The sequence below is a fragment of the Gymnogyps californianus genome, chromosome 8 (genome assembly GCF_018139145.2).
Source record: "Gymnogyps californianus isolate 813 chromosome 8, ASM1813914v2, whole genome shotgun sequence".
NCBI lineage: Eukaryota > Metazoa > Chordata > Aves > Accipitriformes > Cathartidae > Gymnogyps > Gymnogyps californianus.
Window position 1 is genome coordinate 3,379,096 of NC_059478.1, and position 20,161 is coordinate 3,399,256.

General features: G+C 42.0%; 1 protein-coding gene across 1 annotated transcript in view; it reads left to right on the forward strand.

Moving 5' to 3' along the window:
- Positions 1-20,161, forward strand: part of NIBAN1 (niban apoptosis regulator 1) — a 69,317-nt gene that overhangs the window by 14,658 nt on the left and 34,498 nt on the right. Inside the window, exons 2-4 of the mRNA XM_050900886.1 lie at positions 16,992-17,122; positions 18,543-18,674; positions 19,370-19,484. Coding sequence (XP_050756843.1) covers positions 16,992-17,122; positions 18,543-18,674; positions 19,370-19,484 — 378 coding nt within the window. The remainder of the gene's footprint in view (positions 1-16,991; positions 17,123-18,542; positions 18,675-19,369; positions 19,485-20,161) is intronic.

Genomic DNA, 20,161 nt, shown 5'->3' on the forward strand with positions numbered 1-20,161 from the left:
GGGTTTTTATTGTTACTGTCTGCAAAAGAGTAATATTTAAAATAAAATCCAGCCTCTCTGATAGCTGAGGTGTCTGGAGTTCTGCTGTTGGAAAGGAGATGAGATTTTCTAAGAGACTGAACCAAAAATAAATTTAAAGCTGAATTTGAGGATGCTATACAAAATGTCAGGTTGAGTTTCTGTGACCATTGCGTATAATAGCATAGGCTGAATCGGTGCCAGAGATGTGAGCGTGCGCAGCCTTGGGACAATGTGAAAGCCATATTGCAGATGGGGCCCGTCTCTCTGTTCATAGTTTTAACTTCTTTTGGATGATGGGAATGGAGACATCTGTAAAAAGTAATAAGTCCCCTTTCCTTCCAGAATAAGGCTATGAGTTTTCCAGCTGTTGGCTAAGACAGGTTTTCCTGTTGAAATAGCTTTTGTCTGATGTAAGTCTAAAACAATATGCTTATGGTAACTGAAAATATTTCTTTGTCAGTTCTGTCCCCTGTTAGTTTTAGTTGTAAATCCAAGTATTTCTATTCATTTTTGCTTCTCGTAGCAGCTATTTGATTTTTAAAACCTTATGGAGTCTTCCAGTGAAGTGCACGCTGCTGATAAAATGCAGTATTGCTTGTATTCTGTATTTTCTTTACCATATTGTGTGGCTAATTTTCTTTATCTTCATAGTGGATTCTCACGATTATAGAACACGCTCTTGCTTTCCTTCAGAAGTCCTGTCATCTTGAATAATGCAAAAACAAGCCCATAACATTGATTCATGTGGTTCTTGGTTGCAACCACAATAATATGGACTGTGCCATATATTTGTCAGCTGACGCCATTCTATATTCATAAAACATGCCTTGGGATCTTTTTTTAGATCTGTAGAGTTTAAAGATTAGCTTATTAGGCATCTCCCCGATGTGTAATTATTCCAGACTGAATAATATGTTAACCAGAAGGTATGCAATTTATATACAGTAGACAAGCAAAGAAAAGTGTATGTTTAAAAAATGAGTTTTCCAGAGCAGTTTTGCAAAAAAGGTAGTTCTAGTGCATTTAAAAGACTTTTATTTAAATAACTTAATAAAAAAAGATACCTGTGCTGGCTAGTGAAGCAGTTTTACTTTTGTATCTTATGTGTTTCTTTGCTATAATTCTATGTTTTCTTTCAATTTCAAGATACAGTATTTTACAAATTAGAGAAACCCTAGGAAATTAGGAGTTTAAAAAGCATGTTAGGGTACCTGCTCAGTCTTGAAGCCAGGGCTGCATTATCTCCTCCGACTTTCTTTGCATTGCTCTGTACTAGTCGTTCTTGAATGAGAGAAGATCTGATGCTTTCATTTTTTTCTTGCAGAAGGTTCTTCTGAAGCACACTAAGCAGATATTCTTAATACATCCAAGCAAAAATGGTAATTTTTAGAACTTCAGTTGGCATTTAGACTTTCAGCTTGGCTTCAGAGGTTCTGAGCACCCACCTGGCACTGGTGGTTGGTATCCAGCAGTTCTGGAAACACGAGAAAGTTGCCTCACACAGGTGGCAACAAAAGTAATTTTCAAAAATGCCTTTGAATCTTCAACCATGTGTACTATCCTCTTAGTGACAGAGGTACTTCTAAAAGTGAAATAATTACAATACAAGGACCTGACCTCGTTACTGATTCAAAAGAGGTTGTAAGAAGACTATCATCTCCTAGACTATGGTTTTTGTCGCTGTTAGCTAAGGCTAACATGAGGGACATACCTGCAAGCAAAATTGGAAACCAGTATGTTAAATTTGAGGCCTGTGTTTTGTTGTCCTGACCTCTGAATTTCTGAGACATGCAAAGAAAAAGTCGTGACTCCATTTAAACCCAAACTTTTGGAGCCAGAAGGTTCAACCCGAGTGGCTCATTTTAGAAGGTTTGGTGCATCTTTGCTCGTCAAGCTCAGTGTAAAGCGGAGACCACAGGATGCACTTTTTCAACACTGTCTCTCCTAGTGGCCATGGTTTTGCGTTGGAAATTATAAAGAATCCATGAATCATATTGGCAGTTTCTGTGAATACAGTTTTCCAAAATTCCTGGCCTGTTCTTATTCTGTCATCCTTTTCACTGATCTGCTTTTTAGTTAAGCAAGAGCCTGCCTGTTTGTATGAAGCTGCCAGTTTTATGCAAAACCTATGGTGAAACTGTTGGTGAAATAATTGCTCAGCGATGCTTGAAAGGGTAAATAGCGAAGAAGTAGTGTCCCAGAGTGCAGAGAAGTTTTGCTACTGCATGAGTAGCATGCAGCCTGAGTTGCATCTTATCGGAAGAGGTGATTGCACTGTATAGTAGAGGTCTTCAGGAGTAATAGGAAGGGATAGAAAAGTCTCTGAGAGGTTGTTGTGGATTCAAGAGCTCTTGGGGGTGTTTTGAATCCACATTGGATGCTGTTAGGTGGGAAAATATTTTGTAGAAATTCAGTGCTCATCCTGCACTTCAGCAGGCTGGTGAATCCCATCAGTCCAAATGAAGGTAGAAAATGGATTTATGCGGCTTTCCCTGCATTTGTTTCTCAGAAAGCCACAGGCTGACTTTAAGCCACCATCAAAGAACGCAAACATGGCTTGAAATTTAGTTGTAGTCAGTAAATGTGGGCAGCCTTTGGAGGAATTCAGACTTGGATGAGATTCAAAATGAGCGTTACTCTGTTAGAGGCAGTTTGTGGATATTGGACGCTTACATGGGCTCATGGCAAATTTTTGCAGAGCAGCTCTGCAGAGGCTGGAGCAAAAACTAGACCGTCTCATAGGCTCTCCTTTATCTTCTGCAGTCACTTAACTGAGGAGTTTGGGGAAATACACAAAGAAAAATACATTGTATAATTTTGAAATTTCAAAGCAACACCACATAATCATAGTTGTTTATTATTATCCAAAATCTGCTCTTTCTTATGAAGACTTGCACTAACATCAACATTTCGCGAACCCTTTTGCCACAGAGGGGTGCCTTTAGCATCCTTCTCCCCCATTGTGAGTCTATAAATGAGACCGCTGCCTGGCTGCCTCCCCGGTGAAATGAACTGTGATGGTGTGCTTAAAGTGCAGTTGAGTAGATAGGAGCTAAATATGTTTAAAGTAGCATCACTGATGATTACTTCTGCATTCAGAAAATGAAAATGTAATCTGATATACATAAATTTGCCAGATAAAACTCTTATCACACAAAAGCTATTTTCTTTTATTCTTATCAGCTCTTGCACGTTGCATTCTTAGGGCAGTTTTTTTTCTTAGTCCCCTAAATAAAACATTTTACCAAACACAGAAAGATGAAGAATTTAAGTTTTGATATGGACAAAAAAAAAAAAGAAGACCATATTATTCTCCAAAAAGAGAGGAAGTATCAGCATCCATGTTGATAAGAGCTCAGATTGGATTGATGGGGAGAACTTTATGGAGACCCATGATGGAAGAACTGAGACTTACAGAACTGGAGCTCCGTAATTATTCATACAAAGGCAAGAGCGATGAAAGCAAACTGTTAAATGCACTAATTGAGGTATTGCCACCATAAATATAAAACCAGGCCTTGAACACGTTCTGGTTACGTGTTGTCACAAGTCGTGGCGTACGGGCAAGTACTTTTGGCGTGTCTATACATGGAGGTCCTGCTGAAGGCCTCGAGGGTCGCAGGGTTACTGCGAACCAGCAGGAGAGCTCTCACCAAACCATTTCCAAACAAATTCTCAGGAACAAATTTCCTCTTCTTAATAATAACCTGCCCGGCTGTTTTTCCGAGCCCAGAAGCTCACGTGGTCCTACTGTACAAACACAGCGCTGGAAGAAGGTGGTTTTGATTTGTTTTTTTCCTTTCAAGTTGTGTCGTGTTGTCACAAGCCCTTCTGAATGTGAAAGATAAATGGAGAGGAAATGAGGCAACTTATCTTCTTTTTTCAAAAAGGAAGGAGCATTGAAACATTGAGGCGGAAGAGCTGAGCAGCCGAGGAGACTCAAACACACGTTTAGTGAGAGAGACAATAGCTGACTGGCGCTTCTTCCCAGGAAGTCTTCTTAGAAATGGAAAAAACAAACACCAGCACTAACCCTATTGTCTTCTCAGTGATGCTTTCATGAGTGCTTGAGGAACTGAAACTCTTCCAGGCGGAAGAAGAATAATGTACAATTCTTGGCGGACTGTCAAGTGGCTGGACTGTAACCCAGCTTGATTCCACCGTATATAAGCAGGCTTTAGTGAAACCAGCTCCACGGAGGAAACAAGACGACTTTGAGACTCCACCTGCGGAGTTGTGTGCCACCACCTTCCCGTCGCAGCAAGCGACACCGTAGCTACGGCTCTCTGAGAGTCGCAGTCAACACTCAGTGGGGCTCTGGCATTTCTCTGAATTACAGCTAAAAATAGAAGTCTAAAAAGAAAATAAATACTTTTCAACAGTTTGCTGGGACAAAGAGTAATTAGACCTTAAACCCCAGCATTTGCGCAGGAGTGACTATAAGATAAAGGTCTTGCTTTGTACATCTTCTCTGTTATATTTACATCAAATTCTTTCTGAACACAATTCTTCTCTTTCCTTTTTTTCCTTAAATTCCCCTAACCTATGACCTTGTGACCTGGGAGTATTTCTTCTACCTCTGGTGATCTGGATTGCTGGCACTGGCTGCTTGTAGGAAGAGCAGACCTGGTGAATGCAAAGGCAATCCTTCATCTTTGATACTGCTGCAGTTGCAGAAAGTTAGGGGTTGTTTTGATTTTTACTTGACCTCTTTTCAGGATAAAATTTCTGGAATTAATTCTGAATTTGCTAGCAGAAGGTATACTTTTATTAGTCAGGTCCCAACTTTAATCCAGAAGAATCAAAGGCATAAACTCTGCCAAGTAAGGAATGATTAATTAAGTTTAATGGGTCCTTTTAGCTTTGCAAAAAAAAACCCAAAAATGTTCAGATCACTTTGTTTCCTTCTTTTACAGTGCTTTGGAAATACTGGGATCTCGATTATGGCCTTGCTCAACTTTGGATGGGGGAAGAGAGGGAAAAGGAGGCCACTGGCAGGTCTCCCATGTTGAGAAGCCCCAGGCAGTCAGAGTGCCATCTCCCGTCTTCTGTTTGCTTGTTCCCCTTTATTTTCTTTACACACCCTTTTCCCTCATCTTCTCTGCTTCTGCGCATGGATTGTCCCTGGACTAAATTTAGCAGGGGCTTTTGAAGCGGTCGCGTTGGTTTCGTGAGGGAAGGGAAGCCCTCCTTCGCTCCATTGCAGCCAATTCTGTTTCCTTTGCACCCGTTTCACAGCTGGAAGAGAGCAAAAGGCTGTGTCCTAACCCAAACTGGGACTTTTGGGCAGTAGCAGCCACTATAGTAGAGTCCGAGTAAAGTGTGAGTGAGAAAACCAGACGTACTCATTCAGACCAAGATTGTTTTGAAGGGTGAGAGGACACTCGGTTGAGGTCTCTGTTTACAGCTGAGCATCAGTGCGTCTTCCTCCCTTCGTGTCAAACCAGACATTTCCGTAGCTTTCAAGAACCCCGGATCCGGGCGGCTAATGCTCTGGTACCACTTCTTGGTGTTTCTCAACCATCTTGAATTATAAAGCTTATCTGTTGCATCGCAGAGCTGTGGTTTCCCTTCCCCATCTGTAATATCCACAGAAAAAGAGACTGTTTTACACAGGGTTTGGTGAGCAGATTCATGTAATAATTATACACTTGTTTTCTAAACTCTTAACCTTAATTGATGCTTTTTTGCAGCCGTGGGAAGAAACCTCCTTCCCCACAGGATGAGGCGCCAACGCTTCCTCCTGTCTCTTCTGCAGAATTAAAAATTCAGTGAACAGTGTGGTTTTGCTGGCTGGGAGATATTATCATCCACGGAGAAGTAGAGAAGGGTTTGTTTGTAAAAGGGGAGACTTTTAGTTGCATGAATATAGACCCTTCAATGCTTGGAAGTATTTCTTGCAAAGTGTGAATGCAATCATTTTTTAATCCATTTATTTCTAAAGATTTAGCAAACACGTTTAAGGATGTTATCTTATTTTTCTGAACGTGAGAACAGACTATCAGCAAGGAGAATTTGTCTAGTTTGGCTTAGCTAAGGCATAGAAAGATTAAACATATACTAGGAAAAATCATTTAGAAATGCCAGAACTAAGAAACATTCATCTACTGATTCATTTTCCCAGCTTAAAACCACTAGTCCACACTGGTTGCTGTTCTGCAGCTGCTGGGTGTACATATGGATGGATGATATGATGGAAATATTTTTTCAGTATGTTTAATACTGTCATGGTTTAACCCCAGCCAGCAACTAAGCACCATGCAGCCGCTTCCCCCTCCCCTCTCCCAGTGGGATGGGAAGGAGGGAAAAAAAATTTAAAACTCGTGGGTTGAGATAAGAACAGTTTAATAACTAAAGTAAAATAAAATACACTACTAACTAAGAATAATAATAATATAATAATAATAATTGTAATGAAAAGGAATATACAAAAAAAGAAATAACACCCAAGAAAAGACAAGTGATGCACAATGCAATTGCTCCCCACTCGCTCACTGATGCCTGAGCAGCGATCCGCCCCTCCCAGCCAGCTCCCCCCAGTTTATATACTGGGCATGACGTTCCATGGTATGGAATACCCCTTTGGCTAGTTCAGGTCAGCTGCCCCGGCCATGCTCCCTCCCAGCTCCTTGCACCCCTGCTTGCTGGCAGAGCATGGGAAACTGAAAAGTCCTTGGCTTAAGATAAGCACTACTTAGCAACAACTAAACCATCAGCATGTTATCAACATTATTCTCACACTAAATCCAAAACACAGCACTGTACCAGCTACTAAGAAGAAAATTAACTCTATCCCAGCCGAAACCAGGACAAATACATATGCAAAACAGGTTACTCAAAGTCATAGTGAATAATTCTGGCTTTACCAGGGCAAGCACGCAGACTATCTGCTGGGATCATGACGTTGCACCCTACAGCATAGTGCTGTGAAACAACATTTTTGTCTTGTAGGTTGTGTCAGCCCTGAACAATCCCTACTGTAGCATCTTTATGGCCAACACAGTCCTTGTGGCGTCAGAAGGTCATGCCATTGTATCACCATGCTTGGTAACAACAAAATATATGATATATTAAAGAGATTTTGAAATGATGCTTCACTCAAACTTCTAGGTTTTATAAAGTGAGTCCTCCCATCCTCTCCCCAATAATGTTTTGCTGTGACAACAGTTGAATTTCCTTGCATTCATCTTGCAGTATTATAGCACAACATTAGTGAGAACATGAAGGAAATGACTAAAAATGCACTACAAATGAAATACTTTCCCATTTTTGTTGTCCAAGCTTAATGTAAAGTGGGAAGTGGGGTAAAAAAATTCCTTGGGATGTGAACTGCATTTTACATATTCCTCTTCCTGTAATATAATGTTTTATTAGAAGCTTAATTATATACATATTTTCGTTTGTTTGCCTTTTTTAAAAAAGGAGGAAGAGCAATAGAATTGACTCTTGGTTTTCACAAAGGGTTGTCTCTTTGTCCATCTAAAGACCTATGTTGTCAGCTACATCTAATAGGGATAAATACTTCTGTCTCCTTTGCTATGTGAAATACACATCTGTTATTTTCCCCCCTCTGCATAACAAAGTTTGCAGCACAAGTATCACTGTGGTTTTGACTTAAAAGAACTTCCTGGGATGCTGTACCAGAGATCCAATTTTAAAAATACATATTTACCAAGAACGCAACATGTCAAAAGACCACAAGAGGAGGTTGCCTGAGAGATTGCAACAGCAAAAGGCTTTTGCAAGCTCATAAGCTGGAAATGGGAAGGAGACCGTCTCCAAGACAGCTCCTCTAATGTACCCCTCCCAGGAAGAAGATGCGTGCGTTCCTTGCGGTCCCCCTCCAAACGTCCTTCCACGGCTGCTGCCCCGCAGAGGACCAAGGCGAGGCGGTGTTGGCACAAGCTAAGAAAAATAGATGAAATTGGAAAATGGTCCCAGCTGGCATACCAGTGACGTGTGTATGGCCTTGGGCTATGGATCAGTGCTTCAAAAATCAGTGGTGCTAGTTGTTTGGGTTAAAATCTGTGTATTTACCCAGTTGGTCTTTTGGGGTTCAAAATGGCAAGGAGGAGCTCTGAGGCTGAAATTATTTCCTGTGATAAAATTAAGAGACATGGCTGTGGTCTTGGAAAGCCATTAAAATAAACACCCATACTTTGAGACCTCTGTTTAATTTAATTCAGAGATTAATCTTGTTTTTAACCTTTTTTTGCACATAGGCTAGCTGAAATATTGCCCTTTGCAAATCATGACATTTACTCATTTTCAGTGTATATGGGAGCTAAAAGAGAATCAAACGCCTTATGATTCGGTGAGAAAAATTGCAAGAAAAGGGGACCCGATGGTACCCTTATTCTCATTTTGTTACCCACAAGTAGCCCTTATCCATTTTGTGGGGTTTGTGTGTTTGTTGAAGAGAAAGGGAATAAAATACTACCATGGGATAATGGCCTTCTGCTACAGTGCTTAAAAAGTGATGCCTTCATGGGAAACCTGGTACTCGGAGAAGTCCATCTGGGTTGACTTACACTAGACTGGTGGTGAAAGGAGTTATAATGTAAAGGCAATAAAGGGAACTTTAAGACTAACGTAAGGTAACCTCAGCATAAATGAGGCCCGCATGGAAAGGTGTGTGTGTACTCATAACTATGTCCAATGTCATATACGCCTTTGAGTAATTTTGTAATAGAGCTGTCTGTCTAGTATGGCATAATTTTGGGAAAATAATTAAGAAAAAAGAAATGAGTAAAAATAATCTCCCGGCTCTATATGAGCACACTCCAGGCATTGCACAGAATTAATCTTGTGCAGGTGTGTGTGTCTGTATAAATATATATATTCAGAAAAACCTTCATGAAGATGTTTTTTTCTGTTATCTGTACCTCTGATGTGAGAATGGTTTTCGTTATTTTATCTTGTGGATGGTCGGGCAGTGAAGTAACTGGCTGCAACGCCTGTCACCCGAAAGGGAGGGAAGAGGGAACACATCATCCTGATTTAAAGAGTGATGCGGCATTGGCTTATGTTTTTGGAAAGCTGTTTAAATGTTCCCAAGAAATATTCTTGTATGACCTACCGTGACGTGTAACGTGATGCTGAGATCTGGATTGGAGAAGGCTGCTCAAGACATGCTTGGTGTCTGTTTGCCCATTAGTGGCTCAGCTTGTGGCTCAGGCAGTTGGAAAAAAAACCCAAAAGTTGAAAACCATTGACCTTCACCAAATTAACTTAATATGCTCTTAATAATAAGAGCATAGTTTAGCTTCTTGTGGCCCCCAGGAACTAGATGGGGTTCATTTGTTTTATTAAATCCCTAGTTCTTCTGGTGCTGTGAAATAAACTTATAAATAAAGGATTGTCAGACCTTATTCTTGTTGAATTTGACCGTGAGTAATTGTTTCTAGACAGAGCGTTGGTGTTTCTAACCCCATTACCAATAAAGGATAAATTTCAGCAGCCTTAAGGATAAGCTTATCTGACACAGTATTAATCAAACCCTTGGCTTGTGTTGGGCTTGTTTCTGCGTGATTAACCACAAGCTTTGGCCTTTATGTAATTCGTGATTATTAGGATTTTTTTAATCTGACAGAAGTGCAAAGACAACTCGTGAAATCTTGTTTCTCCCCTAAATAATGATTCGGTGATGGGAGCGTTGCAGAGCTGGCGGCTGGTGGCCCCCGCTGCTTGACAGAGGAGTGCCTGATCTCACCGGTTGCAATTCAGGCGTTTTAAGGTTAAAATTCAAATCCTTCCCATTGTTTTCCCTATCCCCTGCTCCAGGCTTACGTGTTTAGGAGGGCGATAGCACTGCCAATGGCCTCCTGATGTTTACTGCCTCTCCCCTCTGCAATGCTGGTGGAGCTGCTTGTGCAGGACCTGTCTCTGGCTGGAGAGGTTGTCCATCCATTTCCCCCAGCATGAGAGATGACACATGTATGGGAGAAGGTATGAAGAAGCTGGCATGTGTCCGTGAAGCGCACGTGCTGAAGGAGTAGATACACCCGATGGAGGCTACTTCTCCATTTCAAGTGCGCACGAGATGTGTGCCACCCCAGCCTGTTGCTCTGCCATCGCTGATTGATGCTAAAATACGTTTCCCTGGGCATTTCCATCTTAACAGCAGCTGGTCTCAAGTAAAATACCCTGGCAACGTGTAGTGCAGTCAGAGGGAATTGTGTGCGTCTTGCAAAGGATGCAGCATGGAAATAACATGATTGCAATTGAGATATCCTTCAGAGAGTTTCAGGTTATAGCAGACGCTTGTGAAAGTGTGGAAGATGCGCTGTTAGGATAATGATGGTTAACCACAGATCAAAGGTGTGATAGTCCTGTCTCTGCATTTCCTGAGAAGAATTTTCTTGATCCCGGTCTGGGAGGGAATGGGAAAGGGGAAAGGAAACCTGGCTGTAGGAATGAGTCTCTGAGTTTGACCCAAGAGACGGTCTGTGTTTAAGCAGGATTAGTGCTCTGTATTTTGCTCTGCATTTTTTAATAATGAGACAGTATTCAGAATGAATTTAAAATAGCAGGATCCATTGTTAAATCACAAGCTACTCTCAAGAAAACAAGCCTTTGTTTTAGAGTGTATGAGGTCTGTCTCACTCAGGTCTGTCTACTCCCTCTGAAATATGAGATGCTCATGAAGTTGCCTGAGAAGAACATTATAGGTATATAAACCTGTTGAAATCTATGGGATAATTGTGCAGCTCATTATAAAATTTGGCCTCATTTAGCAGAGCACTTGAGGAAGAGCTAAGTACTCGACTAAAATTGTAGAAAGGGAGATCTGCAAGGCTGGAACAGAGCCCGTTATGTTTGGCTCCTCCTTTGCCGTGGATCAAGTCTACGTGAACTTACCAATGTGTTTGTTTAGCTTGCCCTGAGAGAGAAGCTTCGCTTCTGGTGGAGCACAGATTTCACACCCACAGTCTCAGCTGGCAAACTTGCTAAGAAATCTGATTTTTTCACAAGACAGCATCGATTTTCCCACTCGTCCTATAGAGAGGATGGGCTAAGCACCCAAGGAGTGCTTATATGATGAGATTTAGGAAGAGGATGATCTGAGGTGTGATGGGTATTATTCCCTCCTATGCATTGAGTTTTGGGTGACTAACTAGAATTTTACCAGTGTAATTCAGTGTCTGCATTGGAGATGGATAATTTGGGCGTGTGTGCACGCCAGTGTAGCTACAGCATGAGAAGTTTTTAATAAGAGTAGTCTCCATTAATACAAAAGAAGGCTGAGAGTAAATAATTGGTTGCAATATTTTATCAGGTGCAAACCGCACTTTTCAGTGTGTCTGCATGGGGAAGAGGGGCAGCTCCACCGGAGAGCTTCTTGGTTTGGCTGAGCGAGTGCAAACAAACCTGCGGAGAGGTGATTCAGCCAAATCAGAACTTGGGATTTGTGTCTGTCATCCCTTTTTGTCATAACAGGTATTAAGTCATGACTCACGAATAAGCGAAATACTGTTTCGATAAATAAAGATCAAACTGAGCTATGCTTTCAACAACAAAGAGAGCATTTTATATTGCCTCCCTGTACGTGGAGGATAAAGCCTGGGAGCACTTGGATTTAAACAGTTTCTGGGTGGTACCATAAGTACTGCAGAAGAAAGAAGACTGTAGGAAAGAGAGAATCGCTGGTAATTCCTGCTGTGCTACTACGTGTCCCAGAGCACTGGAAGGTGGCGGACACTGTTAGAGAGGATATGCCAAAGAGAATTGCTTTTACAGGTTTTCTGGTTACCAGATGCATTTAATAAGGGATAATGATGTTTGAAATGAAGGGGTGAATTCAGGAAGAGCAGCTTTTATGCACGATATCGCAGCAGAAGCAGCAGAGGCTGCTTCTCTCTCTTCATGGCGAGCATCCAACCCATTTCAGAGCTGCCAGTACCGACACCCAGCTTTGCCGATTCACAGGGCTCAAGTAGAGCATCTACAGTTCTAGACGTTTATCTCAATCAAAGGTTGCGTTTATCTTGGACTTGGGATGAAGTCGACCCATGAGCTGAACACTGAAATTATCTTGTTAACTCATTTTGCTGCTACCCTGATGAGCTATGAGAATAAGATTATGTATCTGGATAGCTAGCTAGCTAGATGGATGGATGGATGGATAGTACTAATTTTAAAGCTCAGTACTGAATTTGCTAAATAACATTAAGGCACACAGTATAGTTTATCATTTAAAAGCGTGTCCCCAGTTGTGGGTTGCACTCCTGGCTGGTGAAGCACCATATGGGTATGATCAACTCATCTTTTTATATTTACTTCTGACGGCTTTGCTCGTGGTCTTGTGGAAGAAATACAAGGACAAAGTCATTCGTTCCTGTTCTGTCTCAGTACTTCACACTTGTTTGAAGTGCTGGGTGTACTGGCATTCAGCATGCACAATGCTTATTGTTTCTTTTAGGTTTTATTTTATTTAGGGTTTGCTTTGATACAGCAAATCATCTACATTTTTTTACAGTTCATGTCCCTTGGGGCTCAAAGTGTATTTTCCAGTGGGCTTAAATGGTTTAAGAAGATCCCCCAGACCTCCAAAGAGATTCATATCACTGATCGTGGTATTTTTTGAAAAGCCCACTCAAAAGGTGCTGAGTGCAAGCAATTGTGCTATGAAGAGGAAGGGTCATGGTCATCTTGCTACCCTTGGAAGGGTCATCTTACTACCAAACACCAATATTTAAGTGGAATAACAACTTTTATGGCAAGTCCTTACCTCTTTCTCATCCTAACTTCCAAATGGCTGAAGTCTGGTGAGTGTGAGCAACCCCTCTCCTGTATGCCAGCCAAGAATTTATTGTTTGCTGACCTTTTTTTCTGAATTTTCCTGACCTGCATCTGTACTGGCCACTTGGCAACATGTTGCTGAGAGCGGAGAAGCGTGGCAGGGCGAGCTAGCTGGGCTGCGCACGGCTGTGCCACCAGGCTGAAAGCTAGCGGCTAGACCAGCAGAAATTCATGGGAGAACTTGCCAAAGAGTGCCCTTATTTTTTAAAGTTGTATGTCAGTTTATTTCAATAAAAGCAGTGAAACCCAAAATAAAAACTCGGGTATTTGAGGACGTGCTGTGGGTCTGATGACTTGGAGTTACATACAAGTGTCCAGCACGGGTGACGCACAGTTAAGAAGGTCAAAGGCAGTGGAGAAGCAAGAAGAAACAAGTTTGGGGGAGGATTCCCGATTTCCAGTGGGGCAACTGGCAGATGTTTCTCAGTGCAATGACATTTGGTTTTAGTCTTAAAAGACGTATCATAACTTGTGCTGAACTTTTGTGATCAAGTGCAAGGGTGGTTCTGTGGAACAGGAGATGCATCATGAAGTGTTAGCAAAGTTTATTCTGGAGCAGGATCTAAACCCTCAGCAAAGGGGGAACAGACCCTCGCCACATTAATTTGACAGAAATCCTTCACCTCCATCACTGTCGTCTTTTCCTATTGGTAATTTTGGTTGCATGCAGGCTTCTACTGGAGGTGATCAAACTACGTATTCTCCTAGGATAAACATCCTAGCTGCTGGGTTTCTGATCACATTTATACGGGCTGGAGCTGTGCCGTTGCCAGACCAACCAAGTGGGAAAGTTGGCCTTGCTCCATATAAACAGCTCTGACTAAGCAAGCAACACTAAATTTGGAAAAGAATTAGGGGAACTCATTTTTCAACTGCCCTGGAGTATTTTATCTCCAGTTGCCCCATGTTATCATTTCATGGGAAGAGTTTCTGTTACTCATGACTGATTCGATCATGTTTATTTTCAGATAGCATATTTTTATCTTCTGTAAACAAAAAGAGTTTAAAGATCCATCGACGAACAATGGATCAAGGGTCCGTCTGCTCTCTTCCCAGCTGCAGGTAGCATTGCAATTCCTGTTGAGCGGAGCGGTGCAAGGCCAGGTCCTCGTGTGGTGCCACTCACAATCTCTTCAAAAAAACTTCTCTTCTAATTTTAAGAGGGGTGGTATTTTTAATGCGGAGATCCTTTGCAACAAGTAGTGCAAAGACCGGAATAAACAGCCTGAAACATTTGCTCCTCAATTAATGTTTTGGTTGATTGTAAATCTGTACATGTAAGTCTGCACATAAAAATTACACTGATGCCCTATTTCTCACTTATATATATTATGAATTGCATAGTTCCTTTCTCTTTGGTCATCGTACTTTAAGCTGATCTAAGAAATGTTGACAGTGAAGACTCACACTTCTGAGCCGATTTAGCCATAATTGAAAGACTTTGCCAAAATTACAAGTATTTCCTGCGATTGTTGGGTTTTTTCCCCCAACACCAGAATTTTGTTCTTTGTCCCACTTCCTCTACAAATTTTTACTGCAGGATGCAGGCAGCAGTCAAGTGAGGTCCAGTGTCCCGGAGCCCTCTGTAACAGAGTAAAAGGCCACTGCAAGCTGGAAAAGAAAAAGCCGTGGTGGAAAACAGGGGCAAACCCTGAGCAGGAAACTCCGCTGGGGCTGAGGCCAACAACATCCTACTGCTGGCTGGGACCAGAAGGAAAAAAAAATGCTGTAAAGAAGGTTTTGGGAAGCTTTGTCCTTATTTGGAGAATAAGTTTATGCCTCTGCCCAAAGCAGGCTAGTTTTTAAAAGGCTGTCAGATGGACAGGGATTTTCTGCTTCAGCAGCACCGGTATCCTGCTATTATACACAAGCGTATCCTATAATCGGTAGGTCTCAAAAGATCTGGTCTCTTAAAACTGGAGGGTTGGAGTCCAGATTGTCACCTGGTGCTGTCCCACAAGTAAATCTGTGACAAACTTGCATACCTGAAAACTTAACCCGGCCTCCTGACATCTCTCCAGCTTTGGGTAATGACTCTGCAAACGCGGCAGTCGGCCGAGCCGTCTCCTCCGTGCGCCCGGGCAGGGCTCGAAGGGGCGGCAGGTTTGTAACCCGGTGGTGGTGTGTGATTGGAAAGGGGCAGGAGTGGGACAAAAGGGGCTTTCAGTTTAGTTGAAGGCAGCGATCCCGTTGATGCTTAAGAAGGAGAAGGCTCCAGCTCACCTCTCTGAGCTGGTTACACGGGAGCAGCTGGAATGAAAGGTCGTGTCAATATTGTCCCTAAACTCAAGAGATGCGTCAAATTCTGTGCATCAAACTGAAAACAAAATTGCAGAAGCAGAGGAGCTGACGGATAGCCTTTTCTTTTGCGTGCATGTCCATGTAACTACAGTGATGTAAATGTAATTATCAGGAAGTTATGGAGTAATTCAATGCTGTGGCTATCTGAATTGATGAAATTACCTCTAACAGCCTGGTAATGTTCCACATTAGAAGCAAATCAGAGCTGGACCTGAAATAAGCACCTTACAAAATCTTTTGCCATTGCCCATCTCTGCGAACTCCTTAGCAAACTAGCTATTTTTCCGTGGCGGTCCCAGCCACACACATTTGGGGTTTTTAAGTGGAAATAAGGTAGCCAGAAGTGGTAAATCTTGGACCATAGCATCTTCTACACCAGAGCATCCCATGCACTTTCCCCCGTAAAATCCCATGCACTTACTGTCATAATGATCCATGCTTTTCTCTTTCTTTAACCATATTTAAAATTATTTAAGATAAAAAAAGGCATGAACATTCTGGGAACTGCGCTGACATTTAAACCCCATTTTTTGGTGAGAAGTGGCAATAAAATCAGTAGTAATCCAGGAAGTTTTGCATGGTTACTGTGCTTATATGCTTGAAACAGCAAATCTGTCGAGACCTCTCTCTGATTTCATTATAGCTGCTGCAGACTCACAGACTCTGTATAAAATACAGAAACATCATGAAAACTCCAAGTGAATCCCTTTTGGTGGTAGTGTTTTGGTAGTAGGAGTTTGTCAATCCGGGAACATCATTATAGGATGCAGGTGGTTCAGCTTTTCCAGAACTCTGGAGGTCACAGTGCTTCTTGCTGGTTCCCCTGTTTGGCCCTTCAGGAGTGCTGAATGCCAGTCCTGGTTTAGGAGTCCATGCGTATAAAGGCTTCAAGAAATCTCAGTTTGGGAACTACCATTTTTTTGTCCCAGAGAGAAAATTCGATTTTTTTTTTCCCCAAGCAGAACAAAATAAAATTTTGAAAGCATCAAAATTGCTTGAGGTGTGAAATTACATTTCTCTGTTGTACGCTCAGAAAAAACCCTTTGTCATGGGGCTTCTTCATACAAGGAAGAAGGGGATCTCTCCAGTATCCAGGACGGTCGGGATGCTATCTAGATCATAGTCCAGGTTTTGGTTTTCACATTGCCGCAGACTCTTTGAGTCACATATATGCGCATGGCTTTAACTTTTAGCTTCACTTCCCTGTCTGTAAAGCATTATTATTTCTTTGACAGGGTTCATGAGTTCATTACTTGTAAATTGCTTTAAGATTCTCAGAAATGAGACTGTCACTGTGTTTATTGCTGTTATTGCTACTGATGAGATCTTGATCATAGCAAGACAATACAAGATTAGTGTTTATTGCAGCATGACTGAGTATCTGTTTACATTAAAACAAAGAAGAGACTGCAGTGCCCAAGCCTAGAAAACAACCTTTGTAGGAGCTTTGAGTCAGCTTTAAAATCTCACTATGTGATAAAATTGCCTAATACAACAAAACACTAGCCAGTATCACTTGTCTATATGTTTCTTTGAAAACCTTATCAGCTCTCGAACACCCACAGCTCTGTGGCAGTATGTCCCAGGGAGAGGCAGATAGCCATCTTTTCTTAGAGAAATGGATTTGGGGTATGTAGGAGGAAAAACAATGTCCAAAACCCAATGTTTTCCTGGACAAATTCCCTCTGCACATGGTTATCACAACAGCTGAATGCATCTCCGAGGATTTCCTGATCTGCTGTGCAGCAAGTGGCCGTTGGTATGCTCAGGCAATATTTTGGGTCGCTGGTGATAACTGCCTTGGTTCTGCATTACAGTTTCTGAACCCACATACATTAAATACGATTAAATCTCTATTTCTGCTTCAGGAAAAACAGAGGCCATCATCAAAAACTTCAGCCCGCACTACAGACGCCAGTATGCGGTGGCTTTCTGCAAGCACGTGCAGGATGAGCTGGAGCAGCACCGGGATTCCCAGTCCCGGTTCCTGAAAACCAAGGTAGGAGGGCACGTAAGCCTTTCCCCATCCTCAAGCTGCCATACAGCTCTGCTCTCCTGCATGAAATAATTAACTCATTAACTGTTTAAATCACAAATTTAGTAGTCGTAATGTATGAAAAACATGAGCTGGAAGTGTATCAGCCACTGGCTGGGCTTGGTTTTCTTGGTTTTAGCAGTGTTGAATGCCCTCAAGTAAAGTTAATAGGTGGTACAGATACTCAAAGCTTCTAAAAATCAAACCCAAAGTATTTTTAAAGTTATTTATATGTTTCTATGTATACAAGCACAGTACAGAAGTGTTCTTTCAGCTTCTTATATTGGATAGTTGAATACATAATAAATGTATCTAGGACATTTTACGTGTGTACTTTCTTATATATAACCCAAGTGTACACGATAGATTTGCAAATGCAGATGTTGGATTTGGTTCAGTTAGGTTTTAGGTGGAAAAGTTGCATTTGGGTGCAGGTTTAAAGTTTACTTTTGAAAATTCGTCTTTGTTTTGGTCTTGTTCGGTTGTGTCGTTGTAGTATGAGAAGAACCATGACACAATTTCTGGTGCAAGGCATGCATTTCATCAAGGTGGAGTTGGACACTTGGACAAAGCTAGTTGCTTCCCGCTAATTGCAAGGTTTTGCAAGAATCTTAGGATAGAGATCATACATTCAGGGCAGAAATTTATGTAGGAAACTTAATTAACCCTTTCAGCCATGGCTACAGGGTTCCATAAAGAAGATGACAATAATCCCCTCTGTGAAGTGAGCTATGGAGAGCTGGTTTTTATTAGAGGAGGAGAGACAAAAAGAGAGACAAAAGTCTCTTTATTAGAGGAAAATGCAGAGAACCAGCCTTCAATAATGAGAAGATACAAATCTAAATTTTTTGGCCGTATTGGAAATCATGGGTTTCCAATGCTCTTGAAATGAGTAGGGTAAAGCAATGAGGTGGGATGTAAAAGGTGGGATAATAGAAGAGCCGTGTCTTTCGGAAAGATGCATATCAGTTACAAGAACACAGGTGCAAAAGTGTTACAAAGAAATGGGAAATAATTTACTATTTTATAATAAAACTCTTTGCTGCATCAATGAAATATTTTTAGTATGTAGTGGAAAATAGGAGGTGGTGAACTACAAGTCACCTTGCATTTAGCGTGCCAACCGAAAGATAAATAAGAACGTCTCTGTCGCAGAAATCTGGAAGTATTTTTGGAAGGCAGAGCTCTTCTGCTGCCTCCTCACCTCAGGGTACAAGAATTTGATTGTGTATGTAATATCTGCCCAAAGCAGAGAGATGTTTATGACTCCAAATTGCATTTGAAGACTCAAAAGCCCTCATAGCAGCCTTACGCAAATGAAACAAAAGCTTCAAAATGGTCAGTAATCCAGAGTCACTTCAAATCTCGAAAATTGTCTTTGTAGCCCCCGCTGGAAGCTGGGACGGTCTTATACGAAGCAGAGCTGCTGCATTTTGCCGAGGATCTGAAGAAGTGGAAGGACAGATATGTCGTTATCAAAAATGACTACACCGTGGATTGCTTTGAGACTAAAGAGGTAAATGCTTCTTTCTCTTACGTTCTTCTGCGCTCCCAAATAAAGTGATACCAAGTGAATTTGCCACTGCTGCTGCCTTTCTTTTAGTAATACTGGATGAAACGTTGTCCTCGGCGAGGCGGCTCCAGCCTTGCGGAGCTGGCTGGAAGCTCCACGGGGATAGCTGAGGGTACAACCAAGCACCTTGTGTTGGCCATATACGTTTGCAAGAACTAGCAAATCATTTTTACAGCGCTTTGAACCTTCCTTTGCCTATCACGGAATGCTTCTTATCTGTGTGTCATTGTAATACGTCCCCGTGCTTCTGCAGTTGGATTTTAAGTAGCAGTTTTTGGGTGGCTTCAAGTTGACTGCAGTGAAGCTTTTCGTTTGGCAGCTGCAGTAGTCAAACTAGTCCTGGCTGACAAATCAAACAAATAGGGCTTAGAAGAAAATCCCATCATTTTCCCCTCCCTTCTGTCCCTGACTCTTCACCACGGCTGATAAGCACTGAGAGGATATTTTTAAATATGTTTTTTACATTTAACCACATTTTAGATTGGACGTGTCTAGGGAATATATCCAAAATTCAGTCTGACAAAAAAGTTTTCCCTTTGGGGAATATCGCCGTGCATTAGCTTTGTCAATGAGTTGTGTATTTTATGTTTTCCCTCTCCCTAAATCTCTATCTGACTCCCTCTCTCTTGATTTTCCAGGCCTACCAGAAAGGAGCCAGCCCTAAATATCATGTTCTTCCTGCAGGAGGCAAAGTACTGACTTCAGAAGAAGATTACAATTTGCTGTCTGATAAACATTTTCCAGATCCTGTTGGTAAGCCCTGCTTGAAGCTGAACTGCCAAATCCCGGGCTCTGTTCCTTACGCAGACCTCTTCTGGGCAGGCGCTCAGGCTAGCCTTTAAAACAGGGCAACAGAAGATGCACGCAGGCCTTTTTCTAAGTCAAAGCACAGCTCCGGAGTGGACGTACACAGAAGATGCTATAAGCTAACGTTCAGAGAAATGCTGGCTCCCTTTTTTTTCCAGCATCCCGGCACAAAGCTGCTGGAAGCTCTGCAGAAGCAGGGCAGGAACCACACCACCATTGTTCCCGGGCTTTGTTAATATTCCTGGTTTATTTGTTTCCATTTTTAGATGCCAGCTGCCTGTGTTGACTCACAGTTGATAATAAGTCTCACAGAGAGGGCAGGAAGGTTGCTGCTGCTGAATTTGTTGTTTCTGGGACAGGAACCGCTGTGGTCCTGCCTGCCTCCACTCCACGAAGATGGAGAAAATTCGGGCTTTAAGGGAGCGGATCTCACGGTGCAGAGTCAGATTTGGAAAATGGGATGCCACATAAGGAAAGAGATAAGGGCAACATGTAGACAAGGATATTTTTTTAAAGTCCTGTCTCATACCACTTAAAGTTATGACTGTTGGGAGGTGTCCTCCTTACACCCCTTTCCCCAGGCGTAGGGTGGTCAGAGGGTAGCATGGGACAGCGGTGCCTGG